This window comes from Panthera uncia, chromosome D2 (assembly GCF_023721935.1).
Source record: "Panthera uncia isolate 11264 chromosome D2, Puncia_PCG_1.0, whole genome shotgun sequence".
In the NCBI taxonomy this organism is placed as follows: domain Eukaryota; kingdom Metazoa; phylum Chordata; class Mammalia; order Carnivora; family Felidae; genus Panthera; species Panthera uncia.
Window position 1 is genome coordinate 46,561,506 of NC_064818.1, and position 25,023 is coordinate 46,586,528.

The 25,023-nt window shown below is 54.2% G+C and overlaps 2 protein-coding genes across 3 annotated transcripts in view; one reads left to right on the top strand and one right to left on the bottom strand.

Annotated features, from left to right (window-relative positions):
- Positions 1–3,714: 3,714 nt before the first annotated feature.
- RASSF4 (Ras association domain family member 4) overlaps positions 3,715–25,023 on the bottom strand; it is a 32,831-nt gene continuing 11,522 nt past the window's right edge. For both annotated transcript variants that reach the window (XM_049646359.1, XM_049646360.1), the window contains exons 3-11: positions 23,692–23,767; positions 14,294–14,436; positions 12,901–12,992; positions 12,057–12,214; positions 8,419–8,520; positions 8,082–8,133; positions 7,445–7,566; positions 6,499–6,596; positions 3,715–5,226 (exon numbers count right to left, since the gene is read on the bottom strand). In XM_049646359.1, the coding sequence (XP_049502316.1) occupies positions 5,166–5,226; positions 6,499–6,596; positions 7,445–7,566; positions 8,082–8,133; positions 8,419–8,520; positions 12,057–12,214; positions 12,901–12,992; positions 14,294–14,436; positions 23,692–23,767 (904 nt within the window). In that variant the 3' untranslated portion in view covers positions 3,715–5,165. The remainder of the gene's footprint in view (positions 5,227–6,498; positions 6,597–7,444; positions 7,567–8,081; positions 8,134–8,418; positions 8,521–12,056; positions 12,215–12,900; positions 12,993–14,293; positions 14,437–23,691; positions 23,768–25,023) is intronic.
- Positions 16,869–18,311, top strand: DEPP1 (DEPP autophagy regulator 1). Its single transcript, XM_049646371.1, has 2 exons — positions 16,869–17,065; positions 17,630–18,311. The coding sequence occupies exon 2, from the start codon at positions 17,656–17,658 to the stop codon at positions 18,280–18,282; it is 627 nt and encodes a 208-aa protein (XP_049502328.1). The 5' UTR covers positions 16,869–17,065; positions 17,630–17,655; the 3' UTR covers positions 18,283–18,311.

The window sequence follows — 25,023 nt, forward strand, 5'->3', positions numbered from 1 at the left end:
CCGTCAGTCGGCGCCGAGCTGCCGCTCTAGGAACGCGGTGGGGGCGACCCTCTATGGTGCTGGGCCCACCGGAAAGAAGGAACCCTATGCTTCTCCTTGTTTGTTTCCCGCTCTCGCCCCTCTGATGGCATCCGGAGGCCGCCGGGACAGCAAGACCTGTGGCGGGGCCCCTTTGTGGGCGCCCAGCGGCCTACGGGGCCAGCAAACCGGAGCCCGATCAGTCAGGGCTTTCTTAAGGCAGCGCCGGCCTGCCCGACCCCCTAGACCTCATTCTTCCTACAAGTATTGAGCACTTATGAATTATAAGAGGTACTTCTGGAGAGCCGAAACTGTTACCGATAGTTTTTCATGAGTCACCTGTGTTAATTTTTTTTTTTTTTTTTTACCAAGTAAATGTCAAGATTTTTTTTTTTTTAATTTCAGGGTAATTTACTGTCTTATATTAGTTTCAGGTAAATTTTAAGATCTTGATTTGGCTTTGTTAAGCAATTCATGAATGGGCAGCATCCTATCTGGGAAGTAGAGACGCTCCAAGGAGTTGTAACAAAATGGAAGATTTTTATAGGAAGGAGGGACAATAAATTACCAGCAAAAGAAAAAAAGTGTTGTTACATTTTTGGGGGGAGGGAAGGAAAAGCAGGGTTTTTGTCATGCAGATGACCTCACTAGTGCCCATCAGGAAATTTCAGGTATTAAAAGGCCACAGTCCTGGGACAGATTGAAACTAATTAAGTCTTGAGTTCCTGTTGTGGGGGACCCCATTTTGGGCTTCTTTAACTCCTTAATTATCACCAAAAAGCCTTTGCAAAGTGGAAATGATCATACTCTCTAGTTCAGGAAACCAAGACCTAGAGAAGTTTGCTCAGGCTTACACAGTGTGTGAAGTGGAAGACCAAGGATTGGGAGTGGCCTTTTCAGCAACAGTCTCCTGATTTTCAGCATAGTCCCCTGTTTCGCTTTAATAATGATCTCTCCTGATTCTTCTCTCTTACAAGCTCCTCCTCCTTCTCCAGCCTGGTAGGTGCTGGGTCATCTGACCTTTCTTCCTCTCTGTGCCCTCATTCCCCTGTTGAGCTACTCCAGTCTGATGGCTTCAAATACCATCTGTTAAAGCTGGAGACTGCCGACTTGGTAACTCTAGCCTGATCCTGGGACGCAAATATTATTGAACTCCAGGCCTGTATCTGCAATTGATTACTCAGCTGCCATTTGCATGCGTGATGGGACACCCCAAACCTAACATACACCACAAAGGAACTTATGACATTCACCCAACCTGTTCCTTCAGTGGTCTCCGTCCCAGCAATTGATGGCAACTCCATCTTCCTAGTTGCTCAGGTCAAAAATCTTGATGTCACTGTTGTCTCTATCCACCCCAAACCCAAACCCAATCCAATCCTCAATTCTGGTGTCTCTATCTTCAAAATCTACCCAGAATCGAGCCACTTTCAACACCTTCACGACTATAACCTGCCCCAAGCTGCTGTCATCTCCTTGAAGGCTGGGGCTTTTCTGGGAAACCACCCAGCAGGGACCAGTGTGCCCTTGAGCCTGGTGGTATTTGACAAGCTCATTCTAGGAAGAAGCGCCTACACACGTGACACAGAAGCCCCGTCTCAGCAGGGAGTGCCGCTGCATTTGGCAACAATGCAAGGGAGCCTGGTCACACGTGTGACCCAAGCACAGTAACAGGAGTGGTCCACACACAGGGACCCCTGGACAATAGTTCTGTCTACCAAGCCTGAAACTTTGCTTTCTGTTTCCTTTGGGTTCCCTGGGAAAGGAAACTGTGGGAATTCCCATTCCTGGGTTTGTAGAAAACATTCTATTAAAATCCTGGCGGGGGCGGGGGGCGGGGGAGGGGATAAGCAGAGCCCCACCCTGCATGTTCTGAGTCCAGGCGCAGGTCAACAGCTGACTTTCTTTCAGACAGTCTCAGCTTGTGGGGCCTAAATACAGCACGTGTACATATGCTGTTTTTATGCTTAGAATGGCTTGGCTATGACTGCACTTCCTGCCTGATCACAGCTGAGGGACTGAGGCAAAGGGGCCGCTGCCCACCTGGGCACCTAAGAAGGATGTCCCGCTCCTTCTCCACAGCTGCAGGGTGCCTGCGTCCTGCCCACCTTGGGGCACATTGCACACTCCTGGCTCCTCCACAAATCACCTGGTCAGACTGAATAAGCCTTGTGCTTTGTTTCCCTGCGAATAAAGGCCCAGATGTATCCTGGGTGAACACAGAGCTTTATTGTGAAAGTAGGAAGGTCTTTAATCCGTTTTCTGGTAAACATTCCAAGCAGGTGGCATATGGTTATCACATGAGAAAAACAAGCTGTTTTTTGGTTCCTTCTGATAATTTGTTCTGGGCAAATCACCCTGTTTTTCCTGAGTCCAGGCCATCTTTTGCAATCATGTTGATTTCATCCTGTGTTTATTATTTTCTCTGGTTGAGACCTGGCCTGGGAAGGCAGGCTTGTTCTAGGAGAGGACACTCACTCACAGGAGTCTGTACTTTGTTTTTGGATACTTTTATTACCTGAGATACTAGTTAGTGAGGGAGCACGTGAGAAATATCGTAAGCTCTATGGAAAGAGGAAAATAGAGCTCCCACACAAACCAGCAGGAAACCACAGAGCCCAGCAGAGAAAGTCTGCAAGTGTGGTGTCACTGTGAGCTGAATTAGCAGCTTTTCAAATTGCCTCTGAAAAGCAAATATGCTGTTGATGAAAAGATTTGCTAACCCCTTAGATGACTGTAGAAGTGTACATTCCCCCCTTTCCTATACAACTTGCTAGTGATTTTTCTTTGCTATGATAGTCACAAGTTAATTTTGATAATGTCTATTTCAAAAGTGATCCTTATCTAGAGATGTCTTGAACAATAATATTGTAGCAACTGCAAAAAAAGAAAAAAAAATCCCGAACACCGAAAAAACTATAAAATTAAACCAGGGACTGCTTTCAGAAGGTCTCCTGATCCAATGGCTTTCCCCTGGGCTTTGTCTTTCTCCTAAGCTGGCACGTGTTTCTCAGGCTGGAGTGCCACATACTCCAACCCGGGCTCAGGCTCAGGCCTCCTTCCAGGGACTTAGATCAGCTCTATCCTCTCTGGTCCAGCTCTGCTGTTCCCCTGGCCCTCCTGGGTATCCAGCTTGCTTCTCCAATTGAGGGTACCCCTGAACACCTCCCGGTGAGGTGAACCGTGGCTCTGTCTTTGTCCCTCCAGGGCTGAGCACAAGCCTGGCATAGTTACCGCTGAACAATGGATTGGCGGTTGTCCTAGACCTGAGCTTGTCAATAACGGGTTGGGGAGTAGAGCGACCTGGGGGAGCCTGTTTGATTTGTTTTCTACCCTCTCTTACGTAGAGATGCTGCCATCCCATCTGAGCTCCTGCCTGGAAGATTCCTATGGTCCTGATGCCAAGATTTTGTAAATCACGGTGGCCCTATTGCTTATCATTCGGGCTGCCCACAGACCCCCATCAGTGATTCTTTCTCTGTGCCCTTTGGCTGCCTCTGTCCTCAGGCCCCACACCAGTCCCAAGGATGTGCACTGAAATGAAGGAGTCACGTTGGGGTCTAGAGCAGCGGGCTGCCCCCAGCATTGGCTCTTTTGCCAACTTTGGCCACACGTATCGTAGGATAAAATTTGAGAGGTTCGAGCAGGGAGTTAGGGTGGACACACACAACAAAAAGAAGGCTTGGTCCTAACTCCTTCACTTCAGCACACCTTTATTGAGCACCTGTGAAATTACGTTGCCAAAGGAGAACAGAGACGACAGAAACTGCAGGGGATCTCCCTGGGGCATCTCTGCATGTCTCTGTGACGGCAGAACTAGGTCAGGGCACCCCCGGCACGAAGTTCACCCTGAACAGTGGATCCACAGGACAGGGCTGCTCCCAAGCTCTGCTCTTTATGGGGGCCAGTAAGGAGCCACTGCACGGAGCAGAATTGGGATCTCTCTTATATCTGGAAGACTCTCTAGTTCTTCTCTTTAAATCCACTATCCACAGGCCCCAGTGGGAAAAGAATTTTGTCTTTAATTTGCTCTGGTTTGGACAAACACTTCACATGACCAACGTAAACTGTTGCACAGTTGTGCAAAGGCCTTCTTGTTCATTCCAGAAATTCTCCAACAGCTGACAAACCCAAATTTTTCTGGCCCCAGGGGGGTTCAAAGCGCTTTCTCCTCAAATACACATTTCTTCTCATTGTGCCCCTTTGACAGGAAGCGTAGAGAGTGGAAGAAAGAGACCAGAAAGGGCAAGAGGCACACAGGTATCCATGGGACAGCGTGACGGGGACGGACCATTGCCTTCCCGAGCCCGCCACATGGCTGCCCCCTGCACAGCCCCCTGGACTCTGCTCCACACAGGCTGGCACCCTTCCAACGCCATGTGGGCCACCTCCTCCATGTGATCAAAGTGCCATGTTTCCTGCAGCAAGCTCCTTATAAGAATTCCTTCAGGTCTCACTGAGGATGTTAAGAGTGAGTGCTGCAGAGGGAAGATGGTGCGCTCATGGTCTTACTCCTGGTCTGACCTCTGCTGCCAGGGTGCTAGGCTGCATGGGGCTCGTGGGGTGGGCGGCCAGGGATGCCGTGGAGAAGTGATGGCCGGACACAGGGCACATCCCGTGTCTGCTAGCAGCCCCTGCTTTTCCCAGCAGAGTCCGGAGCTGCTGCATGAGGTGAGGGCAGACGGGGATCTTGTGGGTCACGTGGATGAGGCGGTGGGGGGCTTGTGGCTGTGCAGAAACTCTGGGCCAGGCCCTGGGAGAGCAGACAGAGCGCACACCTCACGGGCTCGATCGGGTACTGCTCTCCTGAGCCAGAGAGGTACGGCGTGAACAGGACCGGCCGCGACATCCAGCCCCATACTCTGGCCAGTGCCACGGCTTCGGGGCTACTTGCCGCACAGGCAGGCCTCACACAGACGCCCCACCCGGCAAATTTCTGGCTCCTCAGGCCTGGCTCTGGGCCCTGTGAGTGAGCCAGGAGCCAGGGGCACGGGACTTATGGTGCTCGGGCAGGTAGACATGTAGAAGCACGTGTGCTAGACTCCTCAGCCGGTGGCTCTCGGTCAATGTGACCGATCAGGGCCTGGCCACCGGCACTCGGTGCGCACCGGCCGTGGGGGGCTTCGGAAGAGGCTGGTGCCGGCTGGCTACTCGGCCTCCACCAGCTGCTCCAGGCGCTGCAGCATCGTCAGACGCAGGGCTTGGAACCTGGAGGGAGACACAGTCAAGGGGACTCGCTGACACGGGAGGACACAGGGAGAGGGGAGAAGAACGAAGGAGCACACAGGTGCCTGGGCCAGTAGACCCGCGGCTGGCAGCCGTCATCTCTCCTCCACCAAGGAGAGGGAGGAGCCAGGCCCACACCCTGCAAGACGGCTGGCTTAGAAGAGCGGACAGACGGGGCCTCACACCCTGCTGGGCTTCAAAAGCAGAGCGCGCTGTTCCTTTCCGAAAGGGGCGTGCTGGAGTGGACAGGTGGCAGGGCAGGGATCGGGAAGCCTGCGCTCAAGCCCAGCCTCGTCAGTGACCTGTGCTGCGACCTTCCTCACCTCAGGCCTCGGCTTCCTCTCCGTGCACTGAATAGACTGACCAGGTGCCCCCCAGGTCCCCTTCCAGCTCCAAAACCCTACGGTGACACTGCGGACTGCACGGTGGACCGTCCTCTCTGACTGGGGGTCTCTGCTGACTGCTGGAAGAGGCCTCGCCGCATGGACAGAAGCCCGCGGGGCGTGGGGAGGGCTGTGGCTTTCCAAAAATCACTCAGCCAGAAACCGGAATCCAAAGCAGTCTCCCCACCACAGGCCCTGGCTGTGAGCAGACTCCCTCCTTCCCTTCCTAAGGAGGGGGACTCCAGCCCTGGCCCTGGCTGATGCCCCAGGTGCTCTCCCTGCCCCACCCTCCACCCTGCAGGGGGACAGACCAGTCACTGGGCTGTGCATCTTGGCTAACCTCGCCCAGCCGGGCCTTGATGTATCTTCCCCAGGAGCCGGCTCACCTTTCCATTGGCCGGGTCCCCTGCGCCCGGAAACATCGGCTGTTACAGAAAGCTCCAACAGCCACCGCTTTGGGGCAGGCTCAGAGAGCCCACTAGCACAAAAGGTGCAGACCAGGCTGAAACCGCCCTGAGCAGGCCCTCTCCTCACTTGCCCCTACAGAGCTGTGTCACCAGAAGAACTCGTTACCCTGGCCCAGCACCCAGCCACACTCCTGCCTGACTCTCCCACTCAGTTTCAACAGCTGTGCCCTTCCCGTGCTGGTGAGGTGCTGGGGCCAGATGGGCGGCTTGCACCGCAGCCTGCCATTCTGGCAGACTGTCACCCCATCTTGGTGTCAATACTGAGCAGGGGGCCAGAGGGAGGTGCTGGGGAGCCAGGGCTGGAAGGCGAGGGGAGAGCTGTCCCGGCCCCAGCCTGGGTGCTCTGCCCTGCACGCTTGCCCTGGTGTTCAGGACCCACGACTGGCTCCTTCTGTGCTGCTTACTTCATGGTCAGTTTGATTATTTCTCTTTCCTCCTCTTCTTTTAATTTTTCAACAAAACTGTCCAGCACCGGCATTTCAAATTTAATGTACTGAGCGACCTAGAAAATCCAAGAACATTTGAGTGTGCTTTCAATTAGAGGCCAGACATGTGTTTTCTTTTCCTCGTGGCTTCCACGGCAGCCAAATCCGGCAATGTCTTATAGCCAAGGAAGTGGCTGCCCTCCTCCCCAGCCAACCCCAGCACTCTGTCTGCTCTGGGATGGAGGACAGATCGGCTCATTTTTACCTCACAGGCCACTATCATCCCTGGGACGAAAGGTTAAGCTGGATGTGAGGAAAATTATTCAAGAGAGAGCAGGACCACACTGGGTATTCTCTGGGGTGGGGGTGAGGGGGACTGGGAACACCACTGTTTCTATCAGTGGAACGAATCTGCACTAGTCTGTGAATGGTCTGAGGGATACAGGGTCACCGGCCTTTGCCTTGGGTTCAAACCCTATGGGCCTTTCCTGTGTAGGGGAGTTTGGCAATGTGCTCACTCCTAGCCCAGGACTCAGGCTGTGGTAAGACTTAGCCAGCTGGCTCCCTTCCACAGGCCCTGGGTAGGTCCTAGTTAAGGAGCCCTTGTGTAGGTCTTTAAGGTAATAACTAAACACACTCTAACAAAGGAAAAGTTTCTACCTGCCGAGGGGAAAAGCACAGGCTATGGTTTTCTAGGACCCAACTTCTTTTTTCCCCTAGGCCTGCTGTTAGAGCTGGTGGCCACTGACAGGAGGAGGGAGGGCTGGAGCCCTCACTCTGCCAGGCTTGGGGCCCTTGAGGACAGCTGTGTGGCCCCTGGAGACAGGGCCTGGCCAAGGTGCCCTTCAGAGCCCTTGGGGCCCCCATGCTGTCATCCGGCTCTTCCTTCAAGAGCAGGCTTCCCAGAGCCTCAGCCCCAACTCACGTCGTGGGGGACTTCCTCGCCCAGGTCGGCTTCCATCAGGAACATCCTGGCGATCTTCTCACACGGCCCGTGCAGGATCCTGGAAATCAGCGGGTACTCACAGTCTTTTAATTTTGTTCGCTCTGAAAAAGAAGGCAATTTACAAAATTCATGGGGCATTAGTACTGCCCCTCATTGTTCCAGGCCGGGAATCCGGTAGAAAATGGATGTCCGGGGGGCCCAGGAATCTTCTCCAGGCTTGGAAGAGAAGGGTGCCCGGAATGACATGTGATTGTGGCACAAAGCAAAGACCCAGGTCAGAGAGGAACAGGAGCCGAGGGAGAAGCAGAGAGGGCAGAGTGGCCATGGGGAGGCCAGTGCTGTACAGAGGGCCGTGCGGGTTCGGCAAACGTACTTGGGGGGGATCCTTCAGCTCCAACTCCCGGACCCCGACACATATCCCCCAACCCCTCCCAACTGAGCGAGGCTGGAGATGGTGACTTCCCTTGGGATTCTGAGAGGCATAGCGAGGGTGGCTGGGTTTCGGTCTGGCAGAGGCATTCGTCGTGGCCCCCTGCCCAAGCAGCACGGCCATTGAGCCTGCCAAATGGACAGCGGCTTTTGTTTTCATGATCTGGAAGCACAGGCAGACACTTACCCCCAGACTCGTGAACAATGTAGAGTGCAAATTCACTGGGGCCATTTTCCACCTGTACAGGCAGTGATAGGCAGTCAGACCACGGCTTTCTGGGACAAGACGGACAGAAAGGGATCCCTGGCAGTAACCACACCCCCAGTGCTACACACACAAGTCCCCAAGGATCCTCCCCTCTCCCTGCTCTAAATCCCAGAGATGCTGCTTCAGTCCAGGAAACCTTGCTAGACCTTCTACCCAAGAACCACGGGCACCTTCCCCAGCCTTTGCCAGCCCCCTCCTCCAACAAAACAGCAAACCATCAGCCTCCCGGGGCAAGGCCGCTCATGGCCAGACTTACTCGGAACTTGTTCAGCAGCAGGGTGAGCACGTGCAGGGTTGTCATGGTGCTGTTGACCCTCACGTTGGTCACAGACCCATAGGCAGGAGTAAACACTGAGGTCTGTGGAGGGAGGTGGAGAGTTCAGGGCAGGGCCAGAGGGACATGGAAGTGACATCAGGCAGGGTCTGGGCACACTGTCAGCCAAGTGGTCCAGAGAGACAGGTGAACCTGGGCTGTGGGAACACCTGTGCTTGTCCGGTCACAGGTCTACACACAGCTGTGCCCACATCTGGGTGCACTTGGGGAAACTGTAGTAACAGAGGACTGAAAGAAAGATGCCTCCAAAGCTGTCAGGGCCAGCTCTCTGATCCTAGGAGCCAGTCCCATGGAAGTACTTCACAGGAGGGGGGGGGGGGGGACCAGTCTCCTTCTCACTCTGTCTCTGAGTCAAATTGCCAAGTGTCTGTTGATTCTAAGACGGAAAGTTTTCGAATCCGTCCGCTCCTCCCCATTCTCCCAGCAGTGCCCGAGAAGAGGCTGTCCGTCTACACTGCCTAAGTGTCCCACCTTTCTCCTGTCCAATCTCAGCACTTTCCATCCATTCTCCACCCTGCTGCCCAAAGGAACAACCTTTCAAGCACCTTGCAGCTCTGTGTGTTCTGGACCAGCTGCGTTAGCACAGAGTCTTGGCTCCCAGCCCCAGCCTCCTGAATCAGAACCCGCATTTTGAGGAAACCGCCAGGTGATGCTTTCCATACAGGACAACTTGAGAAGCACTGTCTTTTAGCACGGTTCTTGTTAAAAGTCTCTGAAGGCTTCCCATGGCCCAAACGGCACCATCCACAGCTCCTCTCACTGTTTACACATGTGGTACGACGATTCTCTCCCCGTCTCCCTGTGGTCCAGCCACACAGACTCTTCACATTATGTTCCTTGCCTTTGCCTATGAGACACCATATATCCAGCCAACCAGGGCATCGCCTGAGGCTTCATAGTCCTCAATGAACACTAGCCAGGTTATAGACCTGCTTAGCATTTCATCCCAAATCTTTGATTGGCTCCTACAACAGCTTTTCGAAGTACCTGTCACTAGTCCTCCTTTTAAGAAAGGACGCCGAAGCTCGGAGAGGTTAAGTAGCCCGTCAGCGTCACCCATCTAGAAAGGACAGAGCCATTGGAAAGCCCTTGCTTTGGATCCTCCCTGTGAGACTCACTCCCCCCCCCCCCCCCCAGGTGAGCTCTTCCTCACTTGCCAACACCAAATTCAAATTTGCACATTCCTCCTCTGTGGTCCCAGCCCCGCTGTCCCCAGGAAGTAACTGGAGCTCGGGTGTATGAAGGACCTGCTCAGTGTCCCCAAGCACCAGGGTCAGACTCAAATCCAGACCTGCCTCCTCCAAAGTTGAGACGTAGAATGACTCTGGGAGATACAGAACGCCGGAATAGGCTTTCAGTCCTCAAGAAATACGGACTGGAGGAGTTAGGCCATTTCAAGGAGAAGAAAGGTCTTGTCAACAAGACGTTGTCAGTGCTTCTGCCTGGTGCCTTCTCTCACGATGATACTGACCAGCTCCACGTAGGAACGAAGCTCCCATCTTTGCCATCTCTAACCACAAGGGTTTCTCTCTGGTAAAACACATTGGAATCCAACAGCCCAGGGCAAAGCACTGGGACAGGTACCAAGTTTAACCCGGTCTGGAAATCATGTCAACATCACTGCGAATCACAGCAGTTTTGAAAAATGATGGAGTCTTGAAGTAATAGCGTGCAGTCCTCAGAAAGAAAATCCAGACTAACAGCCTCAGGAAGTCAATTCTAGGAATTTCTTTTCTCCCATTGCTGCCTGTGACTCAAATACTGTGTCACCTGATTTCTAAGGACACGGATTCTGAATGGATCGTAAGTAAGGTGAGAGACGGGGAGCCCCTTACTCAGCCAGGAGATGGGAATCCACTGTCCAACATGCCTAAAGACACTAGCTCACGTCCTGGGGTTTAGTCAGTTTGCCTGGAAGAAGGAACCCACCTCCTGTAGGTAAATCTGTCACTGGGAGAAAGAACCACCCTGACTGGATTACAGGCTAGTGGGTTCAGTGTTGGGCTGGCTGAGGAGCCCTTCTCGCCAGAGCAGCTCCAATGGGCCGAGACAAAAGCTCTCGCTGGTCATTGCTGTGCATTTTAAAGGATACAGAGTGCTCAGATCTCCGTGTCTCTGGGATATTTGTAATGACTAAAATAAGGCTTAATGTGCCAGACACACATCTTAGAGATGAGTCACTCTCTCAGAAGAGGGGGGTAAACGTACTGGAGATAAACCCCACTCTTTGGTACCTCGAGTCACAGATCAAAAGGTTCCTTTTTTAGGAACATAGAAATACAAAGAGCCTAATCCCATGCAAATATTCTTTTAAAATTTTTGACTAATTCCTTAAACTAGCATATAAATATCTAATATGCTTACATAACGCCTTACAGACCAACCCCCTTTGGAACCAGATTTAAAGAATATCCAAGCCAGATTGTGAGTCCTCTGGCTAATCCAAACCATTCTTAATCTCTGCTTAACCTCAGCCCTACCTCCCCTGTGCCCTTTCAGGAAACTTGACTCTCAAATAGTCCTGGGTTTTCCTGCACTTAGCAAAGATAACCTATTGTCACCCCTGAACACTCACCGCCAACCCAGCACAGAGTGGAAGGCGGGTCCTGACAACAAGCTTGCCTTGCTGAATTCTTCACCCCGAAGTCCAGGGTGCCCCCAGAGCACTCGAGTGGCTCCTGGCAGGCCTCAACTGTGTAACCGTTCTTGAGATCTGACCCTGAGACCTGCCTTTGCCAGGCCCCCTCCCCCTCCCATGAGTCATTGCCTATCAAGACGGGCAGCTGCCTCAGCTGGAAACCCCTGCTTCCATTTCCCAGCGCTGCAGGATGTGGCCCCGTTACGGGACACTCCATCCGGGGCCTCACCCACACTGCCACTCATGCCATTTATAGCAACAATCAACTTCTCCTTTTACACTTCGGTTTGTTTAGGGACTGATGTCATCTGGGGAAGGAGATCTCTTCCTAGGGTCAGTACAATGCGCACTCGGACAAAAGGCTAAGTGCTGGGAACCAGGAGCAGGGCAGGTTCTCTGGGACACAGGAGCACATGCCTCTGGGCGCACCTCAACCGAGGGGGCTAATCTGCCCTGTAAGAATGCCAGTAGCACGTCATGTTCCCACAAAACCATCAGCTGAGCTCTGGTGGAAACCTCATAGAAAACTGCCTCATCAGACGTAAACATGGCATTGCTTTCCAAAAATCCATGCAACTTATGAAAATGGATGGACAGTGAGTAAGCATGTGGTAAACAAAACAAAACAACACAGGCTTTGGGGTCACCAGGTGGAATGCTTTGCTTTGTTTTGTTTTGTTTTTTTGAATGCTACTTTGATGTGACTTTGGGCAAGTTCTTTCTCCCCCTGAGCCCATCCCCCCCATGAGGACACAGATACGACCACCCCAGTCCACAGGGCCAGAGTGACGGTGAACCCTGACAAGACTTCGGTGCGGCCTGGCCTAGCGAAAGCCCAACAGTTGCACCCGTGCAGGCTGGGGGCTGGTTCCCCGTGGCCTCAGCTTCAGGGCCCAGGGAAGAGGCCGGGCTGGGACATCACCTTGTGGTTGTAAAAGTGCCCGTTGATGGAGAACCGATGTCGCCGGATCCTCTGGGCCTCGCCGGGCGTGCGGGACCGGGGCCGCCTCTGGATCACACAGGCTGCGTCGCTCTTGGTCCGCATCAGCTGTGGGGTCTCCTCATCCTCCTCCACGGGCTCTGCAGGGAGGAATGAATGAGAAAGTTGGTCCCGGGTGGTGCACAGGTCCAGAGACCTGCTGTGCTGCCGTGCATGGGACCTGGCTTCCTGGGGCTTTGTGGTGGCACCACGCTACAGCAGACAGTAATGTGAATGCTGCTGCTGTGACAGAGGCTGGGGTCCAGCTCGGGTGATGCCCACTTTGCAGACCGGAAAGGTGACCCCCAGGCAGGATGACCTATGTCACCACACCACATGGCCGTGGTGTGGGCCTCTGTCTCTGGGCACTCAGGGCAGGTCTTTGGCGGCCCTGTCCCAACCCTCTGAGCCCCGACTGAGTGCGAGAGGGACAGAAGAGCAGTCTGGACCCCAGAGTGTGAAGATGTCCTAGAGGTTCGCAGGGCCAGGAGGGCACCATGCCCACTACTGATGTCTCCTTTCTGTAATGCAGCACGGTCCAGGGGACTCAGGCAAATTATGTCAAATAATGTCACCTCTGCAAGCCTCTGCTTCCTTTGCTATGAGGAGCTGATGAGACTACCTCATACTGAGGAGGGATTCAGCCAAGTGTTGTTCCTGAAGACAAGTGAAGCCACTCTGTGCCCCTCCACAAAGCTGTCCTTCGGAGACAGTCCTGACCCAAGCCCTTCCGCTCCTACCCGGGCTGAGTGAGACACGGTCCCGGGTAGCTTGAGGCCCCACTTACCTGAGCTGTCTCTGGAACTCTCGGTGCTGTGCGCCGTCTGAGCGTTTGGCTCCTGGGCAGCGACCTTGCCATCCTGAAGAAGCGGCTCCTTTCTGAAAAGACAATCATGGTGCTCACAGAGCTGCTGACAGAGAGAAGTAGCTCAAGTTAGAGAGACAAGGATGGATGCCTCTGTGGATGGGACAAAGGTGAGAAGCAGGGCAGGCTGAGGTAAGGCTGGATTTCACACCGAGTTAATGCAAAATATTAAAAGAAGAGCAAAGAATTGCCATGGTGTCTGCTGGAGGGAGAGGGAGTCGGGCCCGTTGACCCGAGTGAGCTTGTCCCTGTTGCATAGACACAGGGACACAGGCGGTGCCCATGCACTCCTAGGCATAGACTGGGGAGGCGCTGTCTGTGGCCAAGCGCTGAGCAGGCCTTCTGGGCTTCCCTCAGGCCTGATGGAGTGTTGGGCAAGGGCAACCTTGAGGGGCTAACCTCTGGGCCTCTGGGCAGGGTGGACTCCAAGCGAGGGTAGCTGGTGCCAGGCTGGAGAAGGGCCTCTGAGGGTCCTGCTGTCTGTCTGCTCACGTGGCTGCTTTACCCCAGGGAGTGGGACGCATGAATCGTACTAGCAGCCTTTCTAAGAAGTCCATCCAAATGCTATACTCTAAGTCTGCATGGGGTGCAACGGGGCGGCGGTGGGGGGGGGTGTTCAGTGCCCTCAGAACAGCACCTGTACTTGAATTTTCGAAGGGGAGAAAGTTTTGAATTTCTTCCTCTCAGAAGGATTCATTATAGGCAAGAGCAAGCAAAACACAGCAGCCAACTGCCCTTTATTGGGGGTGACAGGGCAAGAGGAGGCAAATGTCCACTAAGCAATAAAATAGGGACCTGTTTTGTCACGATTAAAACGTATTTCTGATATTAAGATAAATCTGGTATCGAGTCCAAGTACATTTATAAAAACAAATTCTGATATTAAAATAAAAGCAGAGCAGTGAGAGGTGAAATCTGTGTGAATTTTTGAGCTAGAACAGATGCCAAAAAACATTCACTTTTCCAGGATGGGGGGAGCCCCCTGGCTGTAGCTTGCCTCCTTGCAGATAAGGTGGTTCCTGTGAATGTATGAAAAACACAACTGGAGGTGATGGGAGTCTGGAAAATTCTCCAAGAGTGAGGTGACTTGGTCATCATCTAGAAAGATCACTTGTTGGCAGGTGAGGCCATGGGCTCAGGCAGTCGCGGGGTGACAAGGATTAAGGCTGGCTTGTGCTCTCATGTGCCCCATGATGGAGCAGGGCTTCTGCCCTGAGACTGAGGACCCCAGCCCCCGAACCTCTCGAAAAGTAAGCGGGGTTGAACAGTTGTCAGGGAGGCACCCTGGCCCTGCCTCAGCCATCCCGGCACTCACAGGTGGCAGCTGGGCTGTCCAGGCGTCCAGGAGGCTGCCGAGAGATGCACTCGCTCCCTGTCATCCTGGATCTGGAGCCGGATTGGCCGCCTCAGTCCCCAGGCAATGTTGAGAAGTCCCTCAATGATCAAAGCGCCTTCCTCCTGTGGGGACCCACACAGGTTAGCCTCAGTCCCCAGGGCGGCCCTCCTCGGGGGTCACTGCCCACCCTCCCCCAAGCCCCCGTAAGGGCCAGCCTGTCATCCACAGGACGCCCTGCACACTCTTGGCCGCAAACACATCCTCTCCTCCTTGGGGTTCTCCCCAGGGGGAAGGTACACAAGCCTCTACATGCTCCAAGGCGTAAGGCCATGTGACTGACCAGAGGAAACCTGGGGCGTGCCCTTTCACTGCTCAGCTCTCGTCTGGCCAGGGGCACGGCCTGGGACAGAGCAGCTGAGTCAGGCGTCCCACAGGAACCCAGCTGCTATCCAGCAAGCACGTCCACACAGGAGTAAGGAAACATGTTCCAGAGAAGCATGGCCACAGTGACACCAGTGCCAAGCAGAGAGCCTTCCCACACCCCTCCCCCCACACTGCACCTGGGAAGGAGGCCCCACGGTCACCAGGTCCTGCTGCGAACATGTGCAGGGCGCTGGATTCTTTTCCCTGCTGGTCCTCGGTGCTGGGTCTCAGCCTCACCCTTCTCCCCACACTGCCGCCATTTGCCACAGTAACCACTCGAGTGGGCCGGACCCACCCCCATATTTCCAAGCTGCTTTCTTTCCCGAGGGCCAGTCTTGCTTTCCTCACCACCTGGACACAGCCAGTCCCATGGTTCACCATTGGCATGAACACTCAGAAGATCTACAAGAGCTCTCATTCTGTGTCCCCAACCAGACTTGATTTCCTAAGGCCTGCAGATGGCACAGCTACCTACTGCCCTTCCGCCAGACTCTGAGGTCCTCATTGTCAGAACCCTCCAGAGGCACCCTCAGCGAGTGCCCTCAGGTCTCAGGGGTGCCACTCACACCCCTCAGGTCTTTTTGATTCTGTTTCCCGACCTAGTTCAGGCTCCTATGTATGCGCGACCACCTCCAGGCTCCTTGTGCCCAGCCTAACGGCCCCCATGCGTGTGCCTGGCCAGGCTGCTTCAGAGCATCTGTCTGAACTCTTCTCGGCCTCATTTTCCCCAGAGGTGTGGTCCTCCCAGCTCCGGGCTCCTAATTTGCTTTGATACTAGCCTTTGGGCAGTGAACTTTGAACATCATTCTCCCATTGCTATCTTGAACATCACTCTAGATTCACAAATTCCATTTCTTTCTCCTTATATGCATGGGAAGCCTTGCAAGAAGAAGGGACCTTGTAGAAACTTCTTCATATCCCTGGAAGGCCTTACGGGGGATGTGCCCTGCAGTGTTGACTTCATACTAAGTTAGTCATCGCTTAAAACACTCCGCCATCCACAGAGAAAACAGTTCCACTTTGTTCAAGGTTATCAAAAGTACACACAGCTTTCTGGAATGGCCTTGCACTACTTGTTAAAAAAAGAAAACAACAACAACAACAAACCAGAGTGATTTTTGATAACCACTGATGTTTCACAGTCACAGATAGGTAACTAACCCTCCCAACAAAGGAGAGACTGGATTGATTCACTGGAGTTAGAGGGGGCAGTAAGGAAACCCAAAGTGGGGTTCCTCCGAGCTGCTGCCCCACCTAAAACACCTCAGCATGTCTGTTCACAGAGACCTGTGCCTGCCGGCCCGGCTGACCCGGGTGGAGGGAGATCAAACCAGTCAGGTGCTGAGTATGAGAGTCAGGAGGAAAAGAGAGCACGGCTGGGGCAGGGCAGTGGGGCCGGACACGCTGAGGCTGAAGCTTCAGATATGCCATTGGAAGGCTCTGGAGAGCTGGCAGGGAAGGAGGCAGGGGGAATTGCCCTGGGGCTGGAAGCAAGGAGCTAAAGCAGAGCAGAGTCTCCCAGGTCAGGGGTCAGCTGTGCTGGGGACTGCTGGCCCTATGTCCCTGCATGGGCCGCGTATGAGCCCCCATGCTGTCCCCCCAGCCACGACTCCACTGTCCCTCAGCCTGCCCCCTATGGAATGGAGGGGAGGCCCTGTCAGTCTGCAGCTGTCTCTGGTCAAATCAGAGGAAACCGAGGTCAGAGGAGGACCTCCGGGCTTCTGGGCAGCCCTCGCCACACAGGTGGGGAAGTGCATGCAGACAGAGGCAGGACTAGAATGTGCTGTTCCAAGGCCTCATGTTTCCGTAAGTCAGGAAGTCATTGTGTACCCTCAGTTCTGGGTGTTAGCGAACACCTTCCTCCTTACTGGAGCCCCCTACTCCTCCCTCTGCCCTCCACTCCCTCACCCTTATTCCACTCGCCCCTACTCCACTCTTCCACAGGAATGGTGCCCCTCCCTCCCCTGCCCTGTAGAGTAAACATCCCCCAGGGCCTCCTGTAGCTCCAAGCTGGCTGCTGGGCCAAACCCCGCCCCACCCGGCTGTTTTCCTCCCAAAGCCTTCCTGTGCACTGCTATTTTTGGCCCTCGTGACAGTAATTGATGGCTGGTGGAAAAGTATAAAAGCAACTGCCACACCTCCAGGTTCACCAGACGGCTCCCGGAGGCCAGCGCTCCGACAGGGGCCAGTTGTCCCCACATTCCACGCGGGACGCGGGACTCAGCCAGCTGGGCCCCCCAGCCCTCCACCCTGAGCTCTGTGGGTCTTCCCAAGGACTGTCCTTGCTCATCCGGCATCCCTGCTCTCCCCACATTCCCTCAGCTACAGGTAAGAGGGAGCAGCTTCCTTCTGGTTTGAGATAAAATGGAAAGGTTTTGTTTCTCTTCAAGGGCAGGGACCTACACAGCCTCACTGGCTACAAGAGACCAGGGGATGCAGTTAGCGGCTAATAGCTGCAGAGGGCGTCCCAAAAAAAGAGATTTCACGTGTAGGGTCATTCCATGTGTTTCTTACATCCTTTCCAGCGGGTATTTATAACCCTGTTTTATGGACGGGTAAGGGGGGGCTTGGAGAGGTGACCCTGCCATAGGTCCCCAGGTCAGGAACTGGCAGAGACTGGCTTTACTCCCAGGTTCCCTCTGACTCCAGTCCGTTAGGCCGGCTTCTCTTATTTGTATAGGTTCTTAAACTACAGGGATGACAGATTCTTAAGCACACGGTGTCCAGGGTTAGCAGGAAAGGGAGAGTCCAGGAGACCCGAGCCTGGGCTTGGGGCTGCAGACTTCACTCTGCTCTCAGGCCCATGATTCACCTAGGCAGCCTCTCAGGTGAGGGAGGGGACACAGGAGGGGTGACAGGATGGCAGACGCTCACCGCTCTGTCCACCAACAGGTTACTGCTCCCCATCGCCGGCAGCCATGAGGTCCCGGCTACTGGTTCCTGTGGCCCACCTGCCCACGATTCGGGAGACCTCGGAGGAGATGCCGCCCGGGGGGCCTGGGCAGGAACCCCTGGCCTCCCCCAGCCTGGATGACTATGTGAAGTCCATTTGTCAGCTGGCACAGCCCACTTCAGTGCTGGACGCAGCCACAGCCAGGGCCCAACTCGGCAGACCGCCCCAGCCAGCCCAGGCCTTCGAGACGAGCTGCCCTACTGAGTCCCTACGGGACATTACTACCCGCTTCAGTGGCCAGCAGCCTGCACCGCCCAGGGATGGTGCTGCTGACCCCCTGGACTGGCTGTATGGGGAGTCCCAGGAAAAGCAGCCAAGTAGGAGGGACCCACCGAGGCGGACTGGCTCCTCTGCTGACCCCTGGGGTCCACAGAGACAGATGGATGGTGGCAAGGCCCAAGGGACCCCCGGAGGGAGACTCTGTGATGCCAGGGTGCAGGGGCACTCTCTGGCAAGGCCCTCAAGGGACCGGCACCAGGGCTCCCGGCCTTCCAAGCCACTCTGTGGGACTGCAGCCTCCCCCCCACCCCCCCGCCACGGCAGCACCCTCAGAACTCTCTATTTGCACCTCCCGGTGATCCATGAACTCTGATCCCTCCCAATAAAGGCTTCTGTATAGAGCACGCTGGTCTGTGTCACCTTCTGGCCCTCTTCCCCTGCGGTGGGCGCTGTCCCCGGCAGGTCTCTGAGAGGGAGACACCTTTCTGCAGGGGCTGTCCGCCTTGGCATTTCATAGCGAGACCCCCTCCTCTGAAGAGTGAGAACAGCCTATCTGGCATGATGTGGTATTACTGACCCCGCTCGCACTGTTCCTTGCTGGATGATCACCTTGGGCAAGTGACTTAATGTTTCTGTTCATTGGTTTTCTCATGGGTAAAATGGGGTAATTAAAGGGACCTGTTTCTGATGAGTAAGTGGGATAAAACCCACATGCATCATGGGGCGTGTGTTGTAAGCCCATACTCGGAGCAGCTACTGTCTATGTGGTGGCTTCAGGGTGGGGAAATGAGGTCGGTGGCAGGTAAGAAGCAAAGGTCTCAGCCCCACGGTGATTTCAGAGTGAAGCCCTGGGCACTCCAGAGTCAGCCTCCTGGCTCCCACCCTCAGAGCCTGTGCTCCATGTGGCCCAAGAAAAAACAGCATTTCCCCAAATGTGCCCGCTCGGGCTTGGGGGGAACTTATCACCAGGGTACCTGGGGGTATCTCAGTGGCTCCAGCTCACAAGTCCTGTTGTGTCATTGGGGGTGTGTTGTCCATGCTGAGGGCTGAGACAGAACCTGCACCAGCTCAGCTTGCAGACCAGGTGGCTCCGTCCTCACTGTCCCCATCCATCCCTCCACCCAGGGGGCTTCTCAGCTGTGGGGCCAAAGTGTAGGCTGTTGTCCAGAGCCCTGCTCTCTGGCAGGTCCAGCGGCCAGGGCCTCGCTTCACATGACCTAAGGTCTGGGCCAGCCCTGGGTCCTCCAGCCTGGAGGCGTCTGGCAAGGAAGGAGGTGAGGGTGAAGAATAGGGGAGAGGAAGGGTCTCCTTCCTCAGAGAGGCAGGTGAGGCATCAGAGAACTCAAAAGAATCAGGCCTGAGGACCCATTACCCTGCTCCCTTCGGCCAGGTCAGAGCTGGCTGACCCTGGTCAGTGCTCAAGGGACAGAGGGGAGAGGAGGAGGGCAGAGCTGGGGCCACATTCAAGTTCACAGCCTGCTTCAGTGTCCTCTGTCTCTTCTGTGGGCTATCAAACTATTTTCTTCCTTTCCTCTTCCCTTCCTACTTTTTTTTTCTGTTTTAAAATTGCTTTTCACTTTAAAAATGTTTATCTGCCCTCTTTTTGAAACATTTAAAAAAGTTTATTTATTTTGAGAGCGAGAGAGCCAGGGAGAGCCACTGAGCAATCAGGAGCAGGGGAGGAGTGGAGAGAGAGGGAGAGAGAGAGAGAGAGAGAGAGAGAGAGAGAATCCCAAGCAGGCTCCCTGCCATCAGCACAGAGCTCGACGTGGGGCTCAATCTCACAAACCGTGGGATCATGACCTGAGCCGAAACCAAGAGTCAGATGCCCAACCGACTGAGCCAGCCGGCGTCCCTATCTGCCCTCTTTTATGTGTGTTGAGTGGGGAGGCAGAATGTAAACCATACATTGAAAAGTTTCAGACAAGTAATTTACTCAGTTTCCTTATCTGTAAGATGCGGTCACCAACCCTGCCCTCCACACCCCACAGGGTTGGGAAATGGGGCACGTACTCTTGGAGATGGAGTTAGAAACAGCATATACGAATGCCTGCATCTGCCACAACCTGCTGGTCCCTGACCTTCGCTGGCAAATAAGTGTGGGGCAGCCTTCAGCCAGAACATCCGTAGGAGGCGGCGGGGAGGGCTGACCTGGGAGTGGGTGCTGGCTGGTGCCCACAGGGGTTGGGCTTGCCTCGCTGTAGCCCCTTCTACGAAGCTGTGTGAACCAGGGTCAGAGGGAGGCAACTAAGGATGAGTGAGGTTGGCCAATTCTCCCCAAGCTCAAAACCACGTGGCTGCATTTGGGACATCATACAGGGCTCTGGCTCCTCTGCTAATATGTACTGAGATGAAAGAAGCTAATGATATCTTCAGAAGGTGTCCCCCCACCCCCCCACCAAAAAAAGAATAAAGGGCAGGGGGAAGGGGTTTCTGGCATTATTCCAAGCTTCCCATGAGACACAACAGCCTAGGAGAGAGTCCCTGTGATGGGGGTCCTATGGAGAAGTCTCTTCCCCACAGCCACCACTGGAGTGGGAAAGGACACAATGACCTGAACAGGGGGCAGCCTGGCAAGCGCTTTGGAGCTCTCAGGGGAACTCGTCCATAGCCGAGTACTCACCCCAGGTGCCAGTGGTCTGTCAACTGCCTGTCATTTCTGCCTCCAGGCCTTAGAGGAAGGGGGGGTCATTTTAAGAGGGAAGGGGATCCTGACTTTCCCCACCCTGGGAGAGACAGAGACCTTGAGCCCAGGCATGCTCCTCCCCTTTCTTCCCCTGCCCAGGAGCCTGGCGCCAAGGATGGGGACTGGGTGTTGTGCGTGCTCACGGCCACCAGGGGGAGCATCAGAGGCGGGCTCCCTGAGGGGGCCACACGCCCCTGCACGACATAAGGGTCCTGCTTTTCATCACAGCGATATATTTACCCACTGGTATTTCCAGGTGGTCCATTTTTCTCTCAAGAAGCCACCCAGCCTGGTTAAAATGCTTTGCTATCTTTCAAAAGGCACAGATGGCTCCAGGTTGCTCAAGCTCTTCATTGTAATACAAGCAAAAGTATCCAAAAGCAAAGTTTATAATACAATAGAGGAAGCGGGTGCCTGGGCCTCCTGAGTGGGGATTCCTTTGCCCTTTGGAAGCTGGGGGAGAGTTCACAGGGAAACACTTGACCTAGGGCGTGGCCCCTGCTCCCTGACACACTTCATCTCTCCAAGGGCTCTGGACCCCCGAGGAGACGGTGGCAGAGGGGGTGTCCCCAAACTGTGGCAGTCAGGCCACAGTTGCTCTGGGGGAAACCTAGTGACAATGGGTGGGGGGGAGGTCTCTTCTGGGCCCCACATGGCTCTGTGAGGGCGCAGCCTGTGCTGAGCCCCTTGGTAGCTGGAAGGCCCCTTAGCTTGCTGATTGAAGGTGACAAGCAGCTGCCTGCATCCCCGAGGCCCCTCAAAGCTTAATGCTGGTAATGCTGTTGCTGTGTTACAAATTCGGCGCCCACGCCTTGCAGCCACGCTGGCACCTTCCACTTGCTGCAGTGTTTACCTTGCTGGAGACTTCAACTCTGAAGGCCTCAATCTCTTTGTCTGGAAAATGGCCATTCTGATGTCACAAAGCTCTTGTATTGTGAGAAACGAGTCGGAGGCAAAGTGCCTGGTGGCTGTCTGCCCCACCCCTGAGGAGAAGCCGGCCTGGGGTGGCCCCACAGTGCAAGTGCCTGCAACTGGGAATTCTCTGAGGTCCAGGAGGTCCCGGGGCTGCATTCCGAGAAACGGCGGAGGCCTGAACACCGGGTGGTGGGTGGGTCGCTAGGCCCTTGGTGTCCAGGAACCAGTCATGCATTTCAGCATCAGAACTCGGTGCTGCCCAGGCCTACAGCCCGTCTCTATAGTGGCGATCACCTCCCGAAGACACATACTCCCTCAGGCTGGCATCCCCTTGATGGCTAAGGCTGTGGAAGGTGCAAGGTGCTTTCTGGCTCTGGGGAGATCACGTCAGGTCCTCATACCTTTTGTAGGTTAGGAACATGAAAATCCCCAACTGCGGGGCGTTAACTTCTTACCACGGGGCCCGTCGAGAATACCTCTTCCCCTTTTTGGTTCTCTCACTTTTCCACGTGGCCTGTCCCATCACACACAAACACAGGGCACAGGTTTGGGGCTTCCCAGCCCTGTTCCCCACACAACTGCTCCTATAGAGGGGACTGTCTTGGGGAATCCCAAGAGTCAAGACCAAACTCTAAGAGTAGCAGTTCTCAAACTTGGCCTTCATCGCAATCCCCTGGAGGGCTTGTTAAAACACAGCTGGGAAGATAAAGAGTTTCTGAGTCAGGAGGCCTGGGGGAAGGACGGTGATAAGAATTTGCATTTCTAGCCAGTTCCCAGGTGACTTTGAGGCTGCTGAGCAGAAACCACCTGTTGAGAGCTGCTGGGTCTTACATCAATCACTGAATGGCCCAGGGCTAAGAAGCAGGGTGCAGCCAGAAGACCCCATCGCATGCCTCCAGCACAAGGACTGAAGTGGGTCCAACTCCTCGCTTAGCATAGATTAAACTGTCCAGCACACTGGAGCTCGGGACTCATCTCAGCTTGCCCTGGGCCTGCACTTGCTGGTTAGTCACCCAGCATCTGTGCTCAGGTGCTACACCGTGCCTGGCCGGGGGACACGAAGCCGGGCGGCAAGAAAAGAAACAGCAAAAGCAGAGATAGCAGGGCGGTGGCATCAGAGCCCTTCCAGCAGCAGTACAGAGCAGGGTAAGTGGCCGATAAGACGCGTATCAGAGAGGCTGCTCTGCAGAAAGAAGAGCGGGAGCGAAGGAACAGTGCAGAGGGGCTGGGAGACAAGCTGTCAGGGCTGGCCCCAGGCCCTGTGCAGGGCGGCGGGTCCAGGGGAGGTGGCGTGCGAGGTTGGCGCAATTCCAGGTCGCACTACTGGCAGGCCAGTGCTGCCTGGACTGGGAGCCAGCTGCTTCCCTCCCCTCCAGGCTCCGGAGCTGTGTGACAGTAGCCTGGCCTGGGCTGCGTTTCACCTACGGACGTGTTTTGTTTAGCCCGCTTGGTGTTTCGAGGTTTGGGAAATTGCACATGAAATTCCAGATGTCTGACTTCTCTGGCTCCCTGGAGCCCATCTTCCTGCACAGCAGCAACGGGTTCAGTCCGCAGGGCGACAGCGTCTGCAGACAGCACGTGCTCTCGAGTCCTCCACTCCCCACGTCTGCCCTGTCTCTCCCGTTCTGACCTGCCCAGCTACGTGAGCATCTTTTGGGGAGCTCTCCTCCGTTTCAAGCCTTCTCTGATGTCTATTCTGATTGGCAACCACAGAGACTGCTCCCACTTCTTGATTGCCCTGTGAACTTGGGCAAACCCGAGCCCTGTGCTGAGTTCCTTATTTGTGCTGTGGGCTGGGCACAGAAGGGACTGGCTGTGCGGTCTTAAAGATTTTAGTCTCCAGGGTCCTGGCAATTCACATAGGCAAAAATCTCAGGTGGAAGGAGAAGAACTGCAGGTGATTATTTCCATCTGCTCTGAACTCTTGCTGGGGGAGGGAGAGGGAGGGGACGCTCTGACCCTCAGCACCCCTTACAGGACGTCCGGGAGAGAGAGCTGGTAACCTGGTCTCTAACTCAGAAGATGGGCGGCCTCATACTTCATTATCCTAACTGGGACACTTCTCAGAGTGAAGGGAAAGGTCTTAATAATGACCCTGGAATAGCAGGTATAAACCAGGACTGTCTTCAGCAATCCAAGATAAACGGTGACCTATGAATAAAGAAGAGAAACTGGCCTTACCTCTCGATGTCTCAGCTGAAAGCTTCTGCCCTCGTGGTAGCAGTTGTAAGTTTTTAGCAAGCTTAAGAGCTCCGACCTAAAAAGGTAAACACACATATAATCTTGGGGCGTGGCAGGGCTTTGGGACGTGATGATACAGGTCTCTCCAGCCACACATAATCAGTTTAGAGACTAGACTCTGCCATCAGACACATGCCTTTTAGTCTTCTAGAGGTTTCCACATGACAGACCTTGTGTAAGGTGTAGGGCTGGGAAGAGAAGGAAGTGAGCTCACAGACGGCCCATAGAATTGTGCAAATGGTGTTTGCATGCTTTCACTATCACAGATAAGAGTTCCCAAAAATCTCCCTGTACTTTACTTCTGAGTCATTTCCTCAATAAATCCCCCGGGATTGGATTATTGGCATTTGAAAGACTCTTGCTTCCCCCCTCGGCTCCCCCCTCCCCCACCAATATTACTTCCTGTGAGTGCCTGGTGTGGCTGCTCTGGGGGCATCATGAGGGGTGTCTGCCTCTTCCTCATCCTGGCTTTCTGGAGGTCTGACCAAGAGGTGAAGGTGACAGCTGTGAGATAAGATCCCGAAGGTCTGACTGAGGGAGGCCACTCTGCCCAAACGCCTTCTCCCCAGAATAAAGGGAAGCCTTAGCGGATAGAAGCCGGTCCCTGCTCCCAAGCTGGGCTCTGCCGGGGAGTGCAGTCCAACAGATAAGAAATGCAAGGCACACGTGTGCTTTTAACCCTTCCAGCGGTCACATCACGAAGGAAAACAAAACAGGTGAAATTAATTTTCATAATGCATTTTATTTTATGACACAATATATCTAAAATATTTTCATGTCCACATGTAATCAATATGAACATGATGAATGAGGCCTTATTCATTATTTTATTTTGTAATAAGTGTTTGCCACCTGTATTTCGTATTATATGAACATTTTACATAAACGTTATTAACGAGATCTTGTTCATTATTGTATTTCGTAATATGTCCTTGCCACCTGTCTTTTATATTAACTGTACTTCTCCGCCCGTAAGTCATGTGCTTGGCGGCCACACGTGGAAGTCACTCCCCTGCTGGCCGGGCCGCTTTAGAACCTCTCTGGGCGGTGCCTTCACTGACACTGGAGCACTCCAGGGAGTGGATAAGCAAAACCCGCCGTTGGTGCCCTGGTGTGCTGCCTGATGTGGGGATGACGGTAACTGATGACGGAAGTGATTCACCTGTGGTTCAGTTAATGTTATGGCATTAACATTGCAAGAGTCAATGCTGCATATTCGCTGTGCTTGTAGGTGTATCAATGCTGAACATAAACTTATTACGATATATACAC